Genomic DNA, 19,172 nt, shown 5'->3' with positions numbered 1-19,172 from the left:
GAGTGCCAACAAACCAAGCATCATGATCGATGTATCCTGCCCTGACTAAAGGAAGCAACCCTGTAGAGTGAACTGTAATGTTCAGACCATGCCTGAAAATTTCAATGAGGCAACAGTCTGTCTACATCTTGCTTAATGTCTCCATGAATCAAGCAGGTATTTAGAAAGAGACATGATAAAATGGTATGATAACTTGGCAAGATTCATGGAAACCGATCAGACAATAACATAGGAGCTACAAGGAATCAGAGATTATTCCTCAAGGATGATCTAACATCGTACATATAATGACAATAATCAAGTGAAACAACCAACCAGGGCCCGGTTCCTCAAAGCAATTGTAGTGCTACAACAGTCGTAACTCCCATATTTTAACACAGACTTATGACTGTCGTAGTGCCATGTTCATCTTGAGGCAAGGGGCCCAGGTTAATAATCATAGAGCAAATCATTGTCCTTTACACTGACGGACAAAACCCTTCTTTGATCCAGTTCCATAAATTTGTTGCAGCGCCAAGGTGGTTGTACATCACATACTTTAACAAAGAGATACGACTGCTGCTGACTTAAAATGTTGTGCTACGACCATTTTGTGGAACTTGACATTAAATGGCTGAAGGTCAGTACTTGCCTAGGTCAGTACTTGCCTAAGAGCTCCATGTAATTACAACAAGAACCAATTATGGAAGCAATTGTAGCATTTCCCACAGAGCAGATACAAGGAATTTCATCCCACCAGGGCAATAACATATCATAATGGGGCATGTCCCCATAGGGGAAATCTCCAGTTACAAGATTACTGTTTATCCTTTGTCACCATCACAACAAAGTGGTTAATGCAAAAGTATCAGCTCTGTATAGTGAACTCATTAGGCTAAACAAAAAAGTGAAATGTTTCTCGGGCATCGACGCGTCACATTTATTTGTGCGCCTGATAATTTTTTATTGCTATTTGAAAAAAATAAATTTGACTTGGCCGCATCCTGATCATCTAATTTGTCCACTACAAGAATGAGTGTCTGTAAGAACGAGTGTGACTGAATCTATAACTCATAACACATGCTAAACTTCCTAAGCTGTATTTCTCAGAGAAAAAAATAGAAATGTGTTCCTCACACATAACTCTTTTTCTGTCACAAGTTTAATGTGTGTACCGCCCTCGTCACTTTTGGAAAAAAAATGTGCCCGAGAAACATTTATTTTTTTTATGAAGACTTATTTTACTGCACTAGGGAGTTAACTCTAACCATAAAGACTGAACTGTGATATTGACCGGGTTCATTATAATTACATAAATTATTCACTTCTGGACTGCACCAATAAATTTAATATCTCCATGTTTTGGTCCATTAGACAACTTGTTAAATCAAACCAGTCTAATTATCTAAGTGAAAAGTTTTACATAGATTCAGACAGACAGTTGTTGTGATGTTGATAGCTTGGTTAAGTGACAGGGGTGCCAAACCTCAAAAATACAATTCTACTTCTGTTTACTATATGTTTGCTATATTTTCAAATTCTAACACAAAATTATTTTTCCCATTTCTTTCTGAAACTTATCTTCATATTAAACCTAGATCCCTTCCCTGGAACCGAAGAAGAATGACAAATGATCTGACAATTGGAAGAAGCAAAATTATGCAAAATTAAGTAATGTCAAAATTACAAACTATATTCATGAATAAATACAATAAAAATGCTGGCATCAAGTCATTAACAGTCACAATAGTTAAACAATCACAAATTACTCCAAGTAAATACATGCTTCCAATGCTAAGATCTAATGATAAGATCCAATGCTAAGATCCAAGCATGGATACTTCAGCTGTTGTAACAGCTCCTCATACTTTACTTAACAAGCACCTGCAGTAACTGTATCTCTGTGCTGCTCCCCTATAAACTACTTCCAAATTGACTTATTGAGTCAGTGAGTGAATTAAAACATATGCCACACTCAGCAATATGGCAATGAGTCTGTAAACAATTGAGTCTGGACCAGACAATCCAGTGATCAACTGCATCAGCATCAATCTACACAACTGGGATACGATGACTTGTGTCGACCATGTGAGTGAGTCAGACCACTTGATAGCGTTAGTCGCCTCTTACGACAAGCATAGATTACTGACGATTGATTCTAACCTGCATCTTCATGGATGCTACTCATTGTTACTCATAGCTTGGGGCTGTCCATAATTAGGAACATAATGAACTCACAATCCTGCCATAAAAATATTAATCATGATCCCATAAACATTGCAACACTCTTTCCATCATAAAAATGTTTGCCTTCAAATACATGAAACTTTTGATCATGAAATTTTGTACTTTGGGTTGGAAACATCGAAAAGGGAACAATATTTGGCCATGGACAGTATCTTCATTAACAGATAAGAAAGTCATTACCTCATAACCAATGTTTGCTATAAATATGTTGTTCCATGATTCATAAGTACTCATGACAAACCCCACAAGAAGTGAATAGTGTTGCATTAGTCATTAGATCACGACAGACAATTTATATACAACACGTCACTGGTTTGCGTCAGGATGCAATGGGACAGTCCACAGCTGTGTGTGGTGACAACTCAGAATCATGATCAGTGAGCAGGACAGAGATTCAGTTATCATAGCTCCTCCACAATATACACAGCAAATGTCTGTGATTCCAATCATCAGGAAACTGTCCTGGTCTGCTCCCGTGGAAGAATGTCTTCAGTCATCCCTAGTATCACACAGTATAGCCTATACACACAGGGTTGGGAGACATCGGACAGTTCACCATGGTGGATATACCACCAAATATCACATAGTCAAACAGTCACCAGCCTCATTAACAGTCACAGTCACAACATAGCTCAGATACCTGACATCAGTTACCTCCCTTATGTTTCCCATCACTGAAGTCCCTTGATGTACGCATCAGTCATCTTCCTTTTTGCACACATAAGTTATCTCCCTTGTTTTTCCTCAGCCAAAATGTTCTTTTTTCACATTCCCATAATAATATCTAATTCATTAATAATATCCTTGTCTTATGAAAGTTATATATCCTCTTATTTCATGTGAATAGTGCATACATTTGGCTTGAAATAAATCACAATTTGCAACACAATGGACTCCAAATCAGTGGGAGTGAGAGAGTATGGTTTTAAGCTGCTTTTAGCAATATTCCAGCAATATCATTACAGAAATGGGCTTCACATATTTGATCCATGTGGGAAATTGAACGCGGTTCTTTGGCATGATGAGTAAAGGCTTTAACCCCTTGGCTGTCCCACTGCCCCTTTAGAATCAGAAAATACCTTAATTGTGAATCAGGCAGAAAAAGAAAAATTCCTTATCACATATAACTATCTCAATCCTTGAAATTCTGTTTCCTCAGGTACATGTATTCAACCATCCATATTGTCCACAATATTGTCATGGGATTTATGAATACTTTGAAAGCCGAGGATCATGCACAACAATGGATGCAACTCTGCTGTGATTTGCAGAGCCCTAGATGAAAAGGCCCCCTTTTTACTGACCGTGAGTTTCTTAACTGCTGGTCAGTAAAACAAAGAAGACGCCTTTTTCCAAATTTCAGTGGATTATTTACCATTTTTGTTGTAAATACCAGATAACGATTCTCAGAAGAAGAAATGATGTAGTCTGACTCTCTGAAACATGAACCAAAGTGACCACCAGTACGTTCCACAGTATGTAACCTAATGATTGAAAGAATATACAAGAGCAATACCCTTGGCATAAACCCAGTTTAACCTTGTTACCTCTTTCAGAGATGAGGTATGATGTACAAGGATTTCACATTATACTTACTATCTTTTCAATACATTCCCATCTATTTAAAAAAAACATTTTCAATGCTGTTTTAAATCACTCGGATCTAAAAATGCTGCAGCTTCGTAGCTGTATTTCATAATTGGATGTGACAGCCATTATCTTGAAATCAGATCAACAGGTACAAATACAAGCTGAACAATTCACTATATGCAGCTTCCGGAATCCAGCAACAAGTCACAAAAAGCTACATGTGTCCAGCATTACATCATACACTGTACTTGATCATGGGTGATGAACTGGACTAAACAAAATCAGATGCGACACACATTTTCTCCAGTTGTGAACGATGGTTAGACCACTCAGTGATGCAGACTGGCTGACACAACACTGACCGACTGACCGGAACAACACTGACTGACAACTGTTGTCCTCAGTCAGGGACGATGAGTCGAAGACATATTGATATCCATCATGTGTGTCAGCCATTGTTCCTGCAACCTTGTCACGAGTCGAACAGTATCTGCGTGTGCTGTGATGTGAGCAGGACGCTAATGGAAGGCGTAGAGTAGTAGCAGAAAGATGCAGACAGCAATGACACCACCAAGGATGATGGAATCTCGTCGTTTCCGCAGATTAATCCGCTGCATAAGGCTGTTGAGCAATGGGAAGCGATCTGGTAAAGGTTAAGGCCAAACAAAGAGAAATTGTTCACACTCTATGTCATTAAAATGTATACAGAATTAAGGAGACTTGGAATCCAGGAGGTTTGTCTGATAGTATTTAAAGCCATCTAAAACTTTCAACACTATGTTAATGGCAAACATCTCACGACCTTTATATATATTCTTCAGATATCATTTGAAACAGTTATTTCAAAAAGACTGTTGCAATAAATTGAGTACAACTTATCAGTAATCAAGTGCGTTGAGTCGTTATCAAAGGCATTTATCATTTCATGAGCTCCCTGAGTACAGGTATGCACGAGAAGGACCATGCTTCAGTTGACTTGAACCCATGTTTAGCAGATCCTAAACACAGGAGGGATGAAACTCTGTATGGCAAGTAACAAAACTTTCTAAAAATGCACTGTCAAAATTTAGATGGGAAATTTTAAGTTAGCAGTTAAAACATGAAGATACAATAAAGTTAAGTACAACAGCAAATTATGCTTAGTTCGTAAATTGAAAGACAAAAATGTTACTGAAGATGAATTTCAATACCTCCCTCCTTAATTGTGAACATTTTTTCTGATTCAGGGTTAAGATAAATTCAGAAATAATTAACTATTTTGATCCAAATGCCAATTTTATTAACATAATTAAAACAAATAATGACTGTATCATAAACGATGTTAGTATTTTTCGGCATCATATTCATGACTGTATGATGGGCCTGTGGCCTTCTACTGAATAAACTTATCTGCTTGTCTCACTGACAGCTGATCCACGCTGCTGGTAAGGACTGTTTTATACTATATATGTGTTGCATAAAACATGATACTACATGACACAATGGTTGAAAAGGATACTCGCTAATGAGTTCATTTTCTGTGTAATTGTGCCCAACATCTTCTTCTGTGATGAAAGATTTTCCTTTGTTGCAATAGCAATGCTGTAATGAGGAAAATATGATAGAATGATAATCAATTGGAACTCAATTCTACGTCTGTGTTAAAATGGTTCCTTGCTGTGCAATACAGTAACTTAACACTGTCAAAAGATCAATCAACAATTACCTCCCCTGGATCAACAGCATTCGTGACCAACGTGTGGTATTCTAGGACAAGCTGAATAGCAACTAGTTTCCCTCTCGAAGGATTTCATATTGACATAGGAACATAGGAACTACTAGTACTTCAAAACAGGAACGATAACTCTATTACTGTTTGATTCCAATGGTACTTAATATCACCAAACTACTTATACACTGTATTGCTGTTTTTGTTTTAGCTATTTATTTTACAGAAAAAAAAACTGAGCATCGATCGGTCTGTCATGAATGGATATACAGCAGTTATCTCCCCTAAGCCGAAAACACCTCTTCCTCTTGCCCACACCTTCATCTATTGCAATTAGCCTAAGTTGCTTGGGATGTGTTCAAAACCAGAGTATCTACAATATTGATTACTACTACTAGCATTGGATGTGAGGGCCCTATTCACATCTAAAATACATACAATGTTGATTGTCTGAAGCCAAAAATTAAAAAACAAACTCACACATAAAGGATGGAAATGCAGTAATACTCACCTAATCTGGTCATCTACTAATCTCTCTGAGCTGAGAAAATGAAGAAAACAATCATTACTTATGCAAGCAGTTGCTAACAGCATCAATACTAGCTTCAAAAGACTTTTGCTTATCAGGTTTTTCATCAAAAGGAGATGAAAAATGACATGATGCAACCTTTAGCCATCAAGTAAGGACAGTATAGCTAGTTAGCTGAACTTTACAATCAGCTACTCGAGCTGTACAACAGTAAATGGCTGGAAAAAGTCATCGTTTATCCTTCCAAATCAGAAGCGGCTTGAACATGGCGATCTTAGTGCTAAGATTATCGTGAGTTTATGCGACTAATGGTCATCATATTGCTAAAATCGCTTTGTGCAAATGGCCCTATGATCATAACATACTGAGAGCAAGTACACATTTCAGCCCAACTGTTGTACAATTATTGGCACTTACTTTCTTATGTGGTCGTTTTCCTTTAAATATAGATCTGTTCTTCTGTTTAAACCAGAGGAATTTTTATATGCACTGAAAAAGGAAGAAAAAAATATGAGTGCAGTGGAACTGCAAGTAGACTCAAATCGCTGATTTGGCAACATATATCTAGACATGAGGTGAAATTCTTTCCACAATACTCAAATATTCACATTTCTTGACCTACTTTTTTCATAGCAGGTCTTACAAAATACCCTTCCAAAGAACCTACAGTTCCTTAGACAAGCCACTTTCACAGTCATTTAACATAAAGGCTAAACCTCCTATTTAGGCGGGCTGTCACAGTGTACATAAAAACCACTCTATAAGTATATCTGATCCACTATCAAGGTCTGAAGCAACTTCCACAGCTCTTCATCTTAACATACAGATACCAACAGTCTACAGTTTATCAGTTTTACTTAGGCATCAACCATTTTCACTGACAGTACAAACTCTCATCCCACTATATTTTGACCTGGACTGATGCAACCAACCCTCCACCTTTCTCACTGGTGAATAACCTAAAGTCCATCACATTGACTGAAAACATTAACCCACAGGCTTGTCAGAAACAACTAACCCCCATAATCTCTGTAGACCCACTAGACCAACTCAATAAATACTTATCCCCTATACTCCTAACCTTCACCTTCCTTCACCTACATAAATGCCATAATCCCAGTAAACCCAGTCCCACCCTCACTTTCAGCACCTGCCCACATACCTCCATGACCAACAACACCCATTCTCGTTCTGACTGATCACTTACACATGGCCTTCACCTTCATTCAGTCAATACACCACCACTGGAAACGTTACATCAATCCCATAATCTCAATACACCCACAGTCCTAACCTCACTTTCAGCACCTGCCCACATACCTCCATGACCAACAACACCCATTCTCGTTCTGACTGATCACTTACACATGGCCTTCACCTTCATTCAGTCAATACACCACCACTGGAAACGTTACATCAATCCCGTAATCCCAGTAAATCCAGTCCCACCCTCACTTCCAGTACCCACCCACCATCATGACCACACAACACCAACCCAACCTCATTCTCATCACGGACCACCTCCTCACAGGCACAACCATCACCTCCCCTCAACCAACATCCCACTACAGACACCCCACACCATCCAGAAAGTGTGTCCTCACTTGATGTCTCTGTGTACAGAACCCAACAGATCCTCCCTCTCACGCAGTGATGTGATGTTGGCCTCTGTCTTCTGGAACTCGTGTGTGTAGTCCTGGAGGATGTCGCGATGTCGCTGCAGCGTGTGCAGGAGGGCAGCGCTGGGCGAACTCATGCTGATGTTCTGTGTGTACTCCACCATCCGTTCATTCACTCCTGATAACTGCAGCAGGAAATATCCAATCTTAGAATCAGAAGTTGGAAACCGAGAAGACATGAGTCAGTGAGTATGGTTTTAAGCCTCTTTTAGCAATACTGCAGCAATGTCATGGCAGGGGACTGCAGAAATGGATGTCACACATTGTACATGTTTGGGAATCAACCTGGGTCTTTGCTGAGACAAGTGAACGCTTTTACCAAGAGGCGACCCCACTACCCCATTAACAACATTATAGTTACTGTCAGAAGAAGATTTTACAGATTTTTAAGTTTCATAATGTCCTTTTGAGGACAGAGTATGTAAGAATGGTTCCATGCCAAGCCTAGCAATATTCCAGAAATACAACAGTGATAAGAAACAGCTTTGCAGATTAGGGATTCGAACTCAGTTTTGGGCAAGACAAGTGAACACTATCGTTTTGGTTACTATACCACCCCATGTGTCTTTAGGAAGAGCTTATAACAATGGGGTAGTTTAGAGTATCTGCAAAAAGTAACACAGTTTACAGTAATTTCAGTTTGCTAGGTAGACTTAGGCTTCAGGACAATGACTAAAATCACACATGTCCAGTTCATAACTTACCTTTGCCAACAGTTGCTTAATCTCCATAGCCATTGTGTCAAACATGTGCTCACTGCTCGTCTTGTTTAAAAGGGGCGCTGTGTCACTGAAACCATAGCAACTGACACATGGATATCACACACATCACATAGAAGCTAGCATGCAGGTGTCACATGTACCATGGCAACTGGTGGACTGATATCAGACAAACATGCAGGTGTCACATGTCTCAAAGCACCTGACTGATATCAGACACACATGCAGGTGTCGCATGTTCTGCAGCAAATGATGGACTGATATCAAACAAACAATCAGGTGTCACATGTACAATAGCAACTGGTGGACTGATTTCAGACAAATATGCAGGTGTCACAAAGACTCACATGTATCATAGCAACTGACTGACTGATATCAGACATACAGCAGGGCAACAAACTTTCGGCTGTCAAGTATATCATTGCAACCGATCGATGGACATCACATCTTAGCTACCAAGCTGACCTGTAGGTATCCAGGTACCATAGCAACTGACAGAGATATCATTAATAAAAAAATGCATGCATGCTTGCATACTGATGGCAACATATATTCATGGCAACATGCACACATACAAACAACAAACAGGTAATGGACTGCACAGGTCATTTATCATATTCATGACAGGTTTCTACTGAGAACTTCAACAGAGCTGGTAACTAGTTTGTATTTTCCAACACATATGGTGAAGAGAATGTTAACAATAACAAACATTTCAAATTATCCAAACTGTCTGTCTGTTGTTTCACACAGAATTCAGCTATATTCCAACTATATGACAGCAGTCTGTAAATAATCATGTCTGGACAAGACAATCCAGTGATCAACAGCACGAGCACTGAACTACACATCTGGGATACAAATGTGTTAACCAAATAGGCAAGAGAGTCCGACCACCCGATCCCATTAGTCGCCTCCAACAAGAAGCAAAAGAGTGATCCTAACCCAGATGTTCGACCACATAGTAGTTGTGTATAGTCACAGGTGAGCCCTTGAAGTAATAACCATGGAAACATTTAATGTACCAAAGATGAAAATATGGAAACCCCCACACCATGAAGCAAAGCATGATTCATCCTGACACATGAAACATCCTCCTGAGGCAAGGGAGGTAACTCTTTACTTAAGTCCAATTTCAGCTCTTGCTGACCTGGCTGGAATTATGCTTTACGCAGACGTACATGCGTTCTTCACGCAAAAAATAATAAAACCACGAAAAAAATATTGTGCATGCATTTTGGATGCATAGATTCTGATCTGCATGATTTTAAAAAGTACCTTAAAACCACAACATACAGACACACAAAAAATTTTAACATGATTTAGGATTGTGCTGAAAATTTCACACGCAAAAGATTTGGACTACATATTTATCATTTTATTTCTGCACGCACTTGTACAAAACCTACCGTGAGAATTGATAAAATCATGTTACAATATCTACAGCTGGTTTGCAAAACAACATGGCACTTGAAAAGCAGAGAAAGTTCTATGGATACACAACTTCTTTATTTCTATGTATCGATGTATCAGTGTTGATGAACAGCATTCACAAGTAAGTGTACCATCAAATTGGTGTCAACAGCTATTTTCAAGTGATTTTAGAGATAGAATCTGATCAGACAGCAGTATGGACACAAATCATAATATCCACTTATGGCACTGTGGTCGGACCATACACTCTAGGCTTGTTAGCAGAGGATTGAAACTGGACTGTTATATATAGTAAACTCCCTTCCTCCAGGACAATGCAATGAAACATGTCACAGTGATATTACTAACAACAGAGAAATATCCAGATCCATTCCCCCTGATAGAACTTAACAACATTACCTCTTTTCATCACTTGCTGGTGGGCTGGTTAAACAAATCATCAATATATTAACAGACCTTGAGGCAAATGTTACATTAAAATGTCACATCATCAAGATTAAAATATAAGTACCAGGGCAAAAAATACTTTCACTTTTCAGTTTCAGATTTTACGTTTCATGAAAGCCCACCCACTTTTATCAAACAAATCATGAAGTGAACAGACTTAAATGTCACTAAAATGAATTATGATAATATGAAACTTCAAAATAGGTTACCTTTCATAGTCTCTCTGAGAGGAATAACTGGTGCCAAGTTTGCTGAAAGACACCAGCTTAAGGTCAATTTCATTTTCAAGTTGTCGGGCCTGTTTTCGTAAATCTGAAAAACCAAGTACAGTATGAGCATCTGTCTGCACAAATGGGAAGCAATGTCAACCAAGTCAGAGAGTCTGAGTACCCGATCCCTTTAGTCGCCTCATACGACAAGCACAGTCACCTTTTGTGGCAAACAGGTGTTGCTGAAGACCTATTCTACCCCGATCTTAACGGGTCTCCATGCAAATGAAGTTTACCATTATTAATACACCATTTCATAATATCATTGGTGTAGTGATCACTTATATGTAAAAGTGTCATTATCACACAATCAGATCCAGAATTCCCCAAGACTCCCTGCCTGAAGTTGATTCAATGCATCATCTACAGAAGAGTGCAATGTAATTTGGTATTGGTTAATTGATAGGACCACAATGATCAAATCTGACACCTCAGTTTTGATTTTCGATAATTCAATTTTGTATATCTATCTAAATTATTTCCAGACAGCGAGAACATAATTCTGACTCCAACTCAAGCAGTTTCAAGGCTGACATAAGGCTGAACATGACTGGTTTGACATCAGGCTAATTATCAAATGAGAATTGTTGTTGGTAGACATTGCCAAGTTGACAAAGGATTTCATGCTAAAAAGCTGACTCGCTTGACCTCCGAGAGCTAAATTAACTTGGTGTTTTCACTTGTATGAAGAATCGAATACAAAATGATAAATCAAATACACTTGAGGTCTGGGGGAATCATTGCAGCCCTATTAGTTGGTTGTTTGTTTAACACCACACTCAGCAATATTCCAGCTGTATGGTAGAGGTATTTAAATAGCTGAGCCTGGCCCGAACATTACAGTGATCAACATCATGAGCATCAATCTGGGCAAACTCAGATATCATGACACGAGTCAACCAAGTCAGTGAGTCTGACTACCAGATCCTATTAATAACCTGTTGCGACAAGCATGAATTACTGAAGATCAATTCTAACCCAGATCTTCTAAGGTCTGTACTTTTGGGGACGACTATTGGCTGTATACTCTCATTAATCAAGCTTTAGTGAATCAGCTGGTATTTGCCTCAGACAAGTGTCATCTTTACTGAAGGGCTATCAGAAGCTGATCATGTATTCATAAAAAAAATTAATATCTTTCCATACATCAGCATGAATATGTAATACACATGAACATCAAAGGTATTTGGTTTCCAACATATATACAGAAATATGTCATAATGAATACATACACACTCATAAATGTTGTCACAGAATAAATATTTGATTTGTTGATCTGTGCAATAACAAATGTGTGCATTTTGTTTCAAAAGATATATTGCAGTCTATCTCTGCTTGTAAACTTCAAAAAGGTCAGACAAGCCTAGAATTAATGAATCATGTTAACAATACAACAATGTCTGTTGAACTAATGCAGGACTAGCAACATTCCAGCATTATGGTAGGAGTCCAAGCCAGAGAAGCCAGTGATTGATGTCATGAACATTCAACTATACAATGACATGCGTTCACAAGTCATCAAACCTGTCAACTTAATCCTGCTACCCCTCCTCAACAAGCATATGCTGGTTTCAATTTCTAACCCAGATCTTCAAAGGCAATGTGTCCATGAAAAGGTACACATCAACTTGTCTGCAAAACAAAGCTGTCAACTTAAGAGTGTCAAAATGTATACTACTGGTCCAAATCATTCAACACAATACCATTCAATGTTTTAGGTGAGTGATTTCAGTTTTATGCCATATTATACCAGCAATAACAAAATCGTAATGTGTTTCACACATAGTAACCATGTGGGGAATTGAACCTCGGTCTTCAGTATGAAACCACTACATTACTCCTTCGACCCCCAGGGCTCTGACCTCATGTCAACTTGTGTAGAGAATAAACCTTATGTTGATATCAAACTTTGTTTTTGAAAACAGATACTGTTTGCTGATGCATATTCAAAATCATCGCTGGACGAATAATCTATGAACTTGACACTGACAAACTGATGGTGATACTTTGCAGATGAGTTTATATGTCAGAGTGGCCAACCTTTAGACATCCAGGATGAGAAAAATATTGCTAAAGGTGGCATAAAACTAAACTCAGTCACTCAGACTTGGACACCTAAACCATCTTTGATACTTCCAGATTATATTGCATGTCCATCACCTTTACACAGTGACAAATTGCCAGATTCAATCAGGAATAAACATGTACTGACCAGGTATAATGAGGAATATTTAGCTATTTATACATCCTCATGTTACGGGTTTTCAGATGCTTAAGAAAATGCCTGCTCAATCATTGTATAAACAACTGGAAAACATATCAGAAGACAACCATATCTAAACCATATATAAACCACAATATATTTACAATGCCTTGCCTTGTTATATCGAGAATAATTACAACTTCTGAAAACATAAAATCTGACAAACATACTGTGCACTAATCAGTGTGACAGGAATACAAAACTTCCAAAGATTCTTAAAAATACTGATTTCCCCTGAAATATATACAATAAGATCTGACTACAAGAGCTGATGACTAATGAAGTGAAGTACCTCCACTTACCCAACTGTTCTAAGGTTGTGAAAGAGTACAATCTGGCCATAACATCAGTCAGGTTGGGGAAGCCTACTGATCTGCCTATAACAGGCCGAAAGGGATATTATAGGCTCATCTGCCTTTTTTGCTATAGGCCAATCGGACTGTAGTCAGACTTATTACTAATTATTTCACAAACCGTCAAATTGGTTTTATTTGATCAAAGACATGAAAAGACAATGGACCTCCTCAGCTTCAAAGAAAAATGTTTTTGGACAAAACTGAAACGTATATAATGTTCAGGAACAGATGTGTCATTAAGAGCACAATTTTCCATAGATGTCCCTTCTGACAACAAAAACTGAATATCTATGTCATTGATTTTCAGTGAAAATTGTCAAAAATATCAAACACATATTTTATCAGGGATTTCAAAACTCCTTTATTATGTGATGAAAATTGTCAAAAAGGGTTTGAATGAAAAACTTCGGACATTAAAACTTGAATGACATTAATATCCTCATGCAGAAATGCACCACTTCAGATGTATTTTTTTTTTGTAAACATATTGTTATTAATGAACATAAATAACATGAATATGGATTGGCACAACAAGCCAAAGGCTTATGTAAGTGCCTCTCCATTAACTATAATATAATGCAATCAAAAATTTACACAGTACAGAGGCAATGAATTATTTCAGAAAATAAAAAGCAAAAGAAACAGTTATATCCACAAAGGCATTAGATCATTAACATTCGGGAAATACGTCTACACAAGTTGCATTAAAAGGGTTCATAGTAGTTGTAGTCTAGAAGAATTTGAATCTATTTGAAAGCAGTATGTATTTATGAACAGAGTCAAGAATAAGTTGATTAATTCTGTTGCTTGAAGTTTGATTACCTTGAAGAACTGAATTTAAGTCAAAGCCATTAGTGTAGAAAAATTGATCTGATCTTATTGAGTCGTAATAAGGGCAGGAAAAGAAGTAGTGGAGAAAGTCTTCCCATGGATACCCACATGCAGAATTTGGATTATCTGAAATATGTCTATCAAAGCGATGAGCGTTAAAGTCACTACACCCCAATCCGAGACGAGAATGAATTATTTGACAAAAAATCTAGATCCAAAGTTTTGGTCAAAGAGAACATGTCTTTCTTTGGTCTATCGTTTATTGAATGAATTTACTGATTGTGATTAATTATATCAAGTGGTAAATTGTTCCATAAGAGTATGGTGTTTGGTAAAAAGGACCGAGCATACAACTCTGTGTGGCAACGAATTGTGCGAAAACTATCAGTATTTCTCAGATTGTAGGAACTTAAGACTGATACATGTTCTGGAATTAAATCTGATAAGTAGGCTGGAGTAAGATTATTATTCATTTTGTAGAATAAAGTAAGTTTCTTGATTTCTCTACGTTTAACTAATGGTACGAAGTTTGTCTCGTAGATTTTTTCATGACTGGTTCCTCTCATGGCTCCACAAATCGTTCTTAGAGCATCTATTTGTAAATTTTCTAACATAATAGATTGTTCTGTCATACAGTTGTCCCATTTGTGGCAACAATAATCGAAATGTGAAAGTATATAATAAGTATACATACATTCTAATGTATGCCTAATTAATCTATATTTAAAGCTTCTTAAACAGTTTACCATAGGACTTACAACTTTTACTATCTCTTCAATTTGTTTTTTCCAATAACAATCTTTTTGAAGATAAATACCTAAATGTTTATGGAAATATACTTCATTTACTTGAGTTCCTTTCATTTCGATGGGTGAACATACAGAGGGATTTACTTTGCGAGAGAATAAAATCGTTTCAGTTTTTGTTGGATTAAAATTCACTTGCCACATATCGGTTTAAGTTATTATTAAAAATCCTTGTTCCTTTGTCTGGATCTTCTACAATTACATATACTGAAGTGTCATCAGCAAAGAGTCGAATGTTGCTATTGATGCCATCTACAATATCATTTATAAACACTAAGAACAGTAACGGCCCTAAGACTGATCCCTGGGGGACCCCTGCCGATATTTGTTTTAAGTCCAATGATCGGCCATCTATGACTACTCTTTGTACTCTATCACAAAGATAACTGTGATACCATTCATTTAAACTGCCACGTATTCCATAGGCCCCTAATTTAAACAGTATACCCTTGTGCCATACTTTGTCAAAAGCTTTACTAATGTCACAGAAAACGGCGACTACTTCTTTTCCATGATCTAAAGCATTTGCTATAAAGTCATATAGATATGTAAGTTGATAAGCATTGCAATCTCCCGCTATAAATCCGGACTGCAAATTTGTTAAGACATTATTGTCCCGAAGAAAATTGAAAACATATTTGAATACGCATTTTTCAAATACCTTCCCAATACAGCTAGTAAGTGCAACGGGCCTGTAATTTTGACATTCATTTACACTACCCTTCTTATGCAACGGAAATACTGACGCTTCTTTCCATATAGTAGGAAAAATACATTCATGCAATGACTTATTAAATATATAGGTGAGGGGTAAAGAAAGTGATTCTGCAGTCAACTTAATAAACTTATTACTTATTTTGTTAGGGCCACTTGCCTTGTTTATGTCAACTGATAAAAGAATATCTTTAACTTCATTTTGATTCAAATCAATTTCACTCAATGAATTTTCATTTCTATATTTTATATCTGGTAGTTGTTTGTCTGGGAAGTCAATTTTGGCTTGATCAATAAAAAAATCATTAAATATGTTTGCTATCTCATTTGCATCTTCATAAATGATACCATTGTGATGCAGAGGGGTAAATTGTCTCTATTGTTATTACTTCTCTTTTTCAGGTAATTGTTAACTAATTTCCACCATAGTTTTAAATTATTATTGCTATTTAATTTGCCATCAAGTTTAGAAAAATAATCTCATTTAGCTTTCCTTACTGCTGATGTCACCTTATGTCTAAGTTTCCTAAATTTTGCCCAATCATTATCTTTATTTCTACATTTGGCCATTTTGTGTTGGTAATTTCTTTGCCTTATTAGTCTGCGAGTCGAATTATTCATCCATGGTGAGTCGCGCGATCTTATAGTTACAACCTTATTTGGAATAAAGGTGTCACAAAGATGAACAATATTTTCCATTACTAATTCAGTTGCAATGTTGATTTCATTTGAAAGGAGGTTTAAACAGTCTGTATTTTGAAAACTTATATTCAAACCATCAATGTCCGCTAAGTCGTAACAGTATATTTTTCTTTCAAAACATCACTGACTCAGCATTGCATCATGGATAGTAACGAAAACTGGACAATGGTCACTGCAAACAGGATCAAGTACACCCAAGTTCAAAACAGAATCAGAATTTGTAACAAAGATTAAATCAATCAGTGTCTATGAGATGTTTGAGTAATCCTAGCAGGTTCTGTAATAAGCTGTTTCATACCATACATTTGTTCGATATCACTTACTTTCTCACTAACTTTGTTCAATGTATCGTTATTGAAATCAACAACAACAATGCTATCCATATTCATGTCAATAGCGTTTCCAATTGACTGACAAACTAGATTCCAGTATTCCTCACTTTTGTCTGATCTATAAAAAGTCACCAACAGAAAATTTTTCTTTTTTAGTTTAATCTGAATCCATATCGCCTCAAGACTGGGTGGACTTAGATAGTCTAAACATGTTGCATATAGCTGTTTCTTTATATAGACTGCCACTCCACCACCCCTTGTTGCCCTATCTTTTCTGAAAGGTAACTGAAATCCTGGAATTTCCAAATCAGAACTTTTTGTTGAATCATTTAACAAACTTTCTGAAATACAAATAGCGTCATAATCGTTTAATTCACTTTCAATTAAGTCAAGTTTTTCTCTTAGACTACAAACATTTATATGGACAATTTTCAGATCTCCACTTATTTGTATTTGATAAATATCATAATTATAAATATCATAATTATAGGCTGATCGGCCCATAGCAACATATAGTCTATTATATCCTGTTTGGTCTATGGGCCAATCGGTAGGTTTCCCCGACATGCAAGTACTTTTGACTGCAGGGAAAGAGGTCCTTTCATTCCCCCATATTCTTTCTTCCGCAGATTAACAGAGCCGACACTAATTGTTGTGTTAGGTCTTGTTAATAATTCTAATATATATCAATGTACAAATATTATTTGTGATGGGGGAAGGGGAGGAACTCTTACCGACTAAGGTCCTCAAATAAAATATGTACACATCTACATCTTCGAAGTGAGTGAGAACCCCCTTGTTTCTTTATTCAACAGAGTAAAAAGTCTATCTGCCCCTTTATTCTAGCACACGTCTATGGAAAAAAACATCAGGTTCGATGCTATATGACGTATTGTTGGCCGAAACCCTCACTGATACCAAAGCAACCGAAATCTTGTCAAAATCGATCGGATTTGACATCTGAGCAAGATAAGTATTTTCGACTTATATCAATCAGCGTAGGAGTGTTACATATGGCATTCGTTTCTCTGTTTAAAACATTTCAATCACATCAATCTGCAACATCGCCGATTAGTGTGAAACCTGTAAGTATGTCATTTTGTCAAGTTCGTGTCTGTGTTTACCTTCCCACAAGTTCCCCATGTCGGCCATGTTACTCATAAGAGTCATGTTGGCAAGTTCTCGCGAGATCGAGAATATTTTTCCAAACAATATATTTTCTTCTAAAATGGGTAATAAATAATTCTATTTGAATCAATATTAACATCCAGGGTTAATAATCGTGAAAACATTCTAGCATAGATGGGCCACTAAACGTTACATATTTAAATTTCCTAACAACTAATATTATGTGGAACATAAGACATCAAGTGAAATGAATATTGACATTGAGAATTTTGAAAGCATTCCCTTTACACTGATGAAACATTCTGAAATTTTAACTCTTAAACATAGTCACCAAAATTATTTAAATAACTATGTAAGACCCGTGTAATTTCATGGTATCATAAATCTTTAAAGCGAGAATGTCATATTATGTACACCTTCATCACCCATGAAAAATCTAAATAAGTAGCTTGAATTGAGGTATAACTACGCCATTATGTTTGACTATTAACCACTTTTATAAACAAATATACACATTTCTGACATCTTGTTAAATTATGCAACAGCAGGTACAAGCTAATAAACAAAGCCGGTTTAGCAATCAAATTATAATTATCTCAAGTACTTCTATGCCATTAGTGGTGAGAGCATGATGATGACATCAGAAAATACACACATGACACACGCTGTTTAGCCAGACGGCCATATATACATACTTAGACTGGACGTAGTCAGATCCTCGTTATTGTGTAATCTATCATCATTTATTCATCACAGTTATGTATCCGAGATCCATATCGTCAAGTAGTATTTTCCGAAACTTCTATTAGCATAACTATAAAGACACAGGCAAGTATTTTATGCATGTCAGCTTTATGTGCATCACTTCTAAATATTGTTGAAAAAAAGACTGTACAAAAATGTAAATAATTACGGTGACATCGACGACTGAACGGGAGGGGTTAAAATTATAAACATGTGTAAGTGTCGGTGGTCTTTTTTCGTTTGTTTGTTTTTGCATGCTTGCTTGATGTTTTTTGTTGTTGTTTTTTTTTTTTGTTTGTTTGTTCGTTTGTTTTTTTGTATGTTGAGGGTGGGTATTGTTTGCTTGGAGTTTTTTTGTGCGCACGTGCGTGCATGTGTGTTTACATATAACCTATCTACATTACCAATCTCCAAGTCTTTTAGATTTTAGTCTGTTACATTGTATGTATCTAACATAGACACATTACTCTATGGTAATGTATATTTGTGAAATTAGCACAAACGCATTGTATGCAACACCTTTCGTTAATTGGTGTTTCAAGAAATATACATTACTACTTAGGCCGGGTTAAATATTTTAGACAAGTTAATTTGAACGTGCCTTACCACACAAATCAGATTGAACAGTATAATGAGCTAAACAGATTGCCATATATACATGGTCGTTAATTAATTTGTAAGCACGTCACACCTGA

General features: G+C 36.8%; 1 protein-coding gene across 1 annotated transcript; it reads right to left on the bottom strand.

Annotated features, from left to right (window-relative positions):
* Window positions 1–1,542: 1,542 nt before the first annotated feature.
* On the bottom strand, window positions 1,543–17,775 carry LOC137295762 (Golgi SNAP receptor complex member 1-like). The gene is made up of 8 exons (XM_067827302.1): window positions 17,730–17,775; window positions 10,542–10,644; window positions 8,437–8,521; window positions 7,658–7,857; window positions 6,471–6,542; window positions 6,036–6,065; window positions 5,315–5,397; window positions 1,543–4,459 (listed from the first exon to the last, which is right to left on the bottom strand). The coding sequence occupies exons 1-8, from the start codon at window positions 17,773–17,775 to the stop codon at window positions 4,335–4,337; spliced, it is 744 nt and encodes a 247-aa protein (XP_067683403.1). The 3' UTR covers window positions 1,543–4,334.
* Between the last annotated feature and the right edge of the window lie 1,397 nt (window positions 17,776–19,172).

The sequence above is a fragment of the Haliotis asinina genome, chromosome 1, assembly GCF_037392515.1.
Source record: "Haliotis asinina isolate JCU_RB_2024 chromosome 1, JCU_Hal_asi_v2, whole genome shotgun sequence".
NCBI lineage: Eukaryota > Metazoa > Mollusca > Gastropoda > Lepetellida > Haliotidae > Haliotis > Haliotis asinina.
This window is presented reverse-complemented; position numbering and strand designations above follow the sequence as displayed.

Bases quoted from the DNA above. Each gene is read 5' to 3' on its own strand.
- LOC137295762 (XM_067827302.1), bottom strand. From the start codon at position 17,775: ATGACTCTTATGAGTAACATGGCCGACATGGGGAACTTGTGGGAAG. The intron at 7,858-8,436 runs GTAAGTTATGAA...TTCCTGCTGCAG, and splicing joins TTAAGCAACTGTTGGCAAAG to TTATCAGGAGTGAATGAACG. The intron at 6,066-6,470 runs GTAAGTGCCAAT...TCATTTTCTCAG, and splicing joins GAAAACGACCACATAAGAAA to CTCAGAGAGATTAGTAGATG.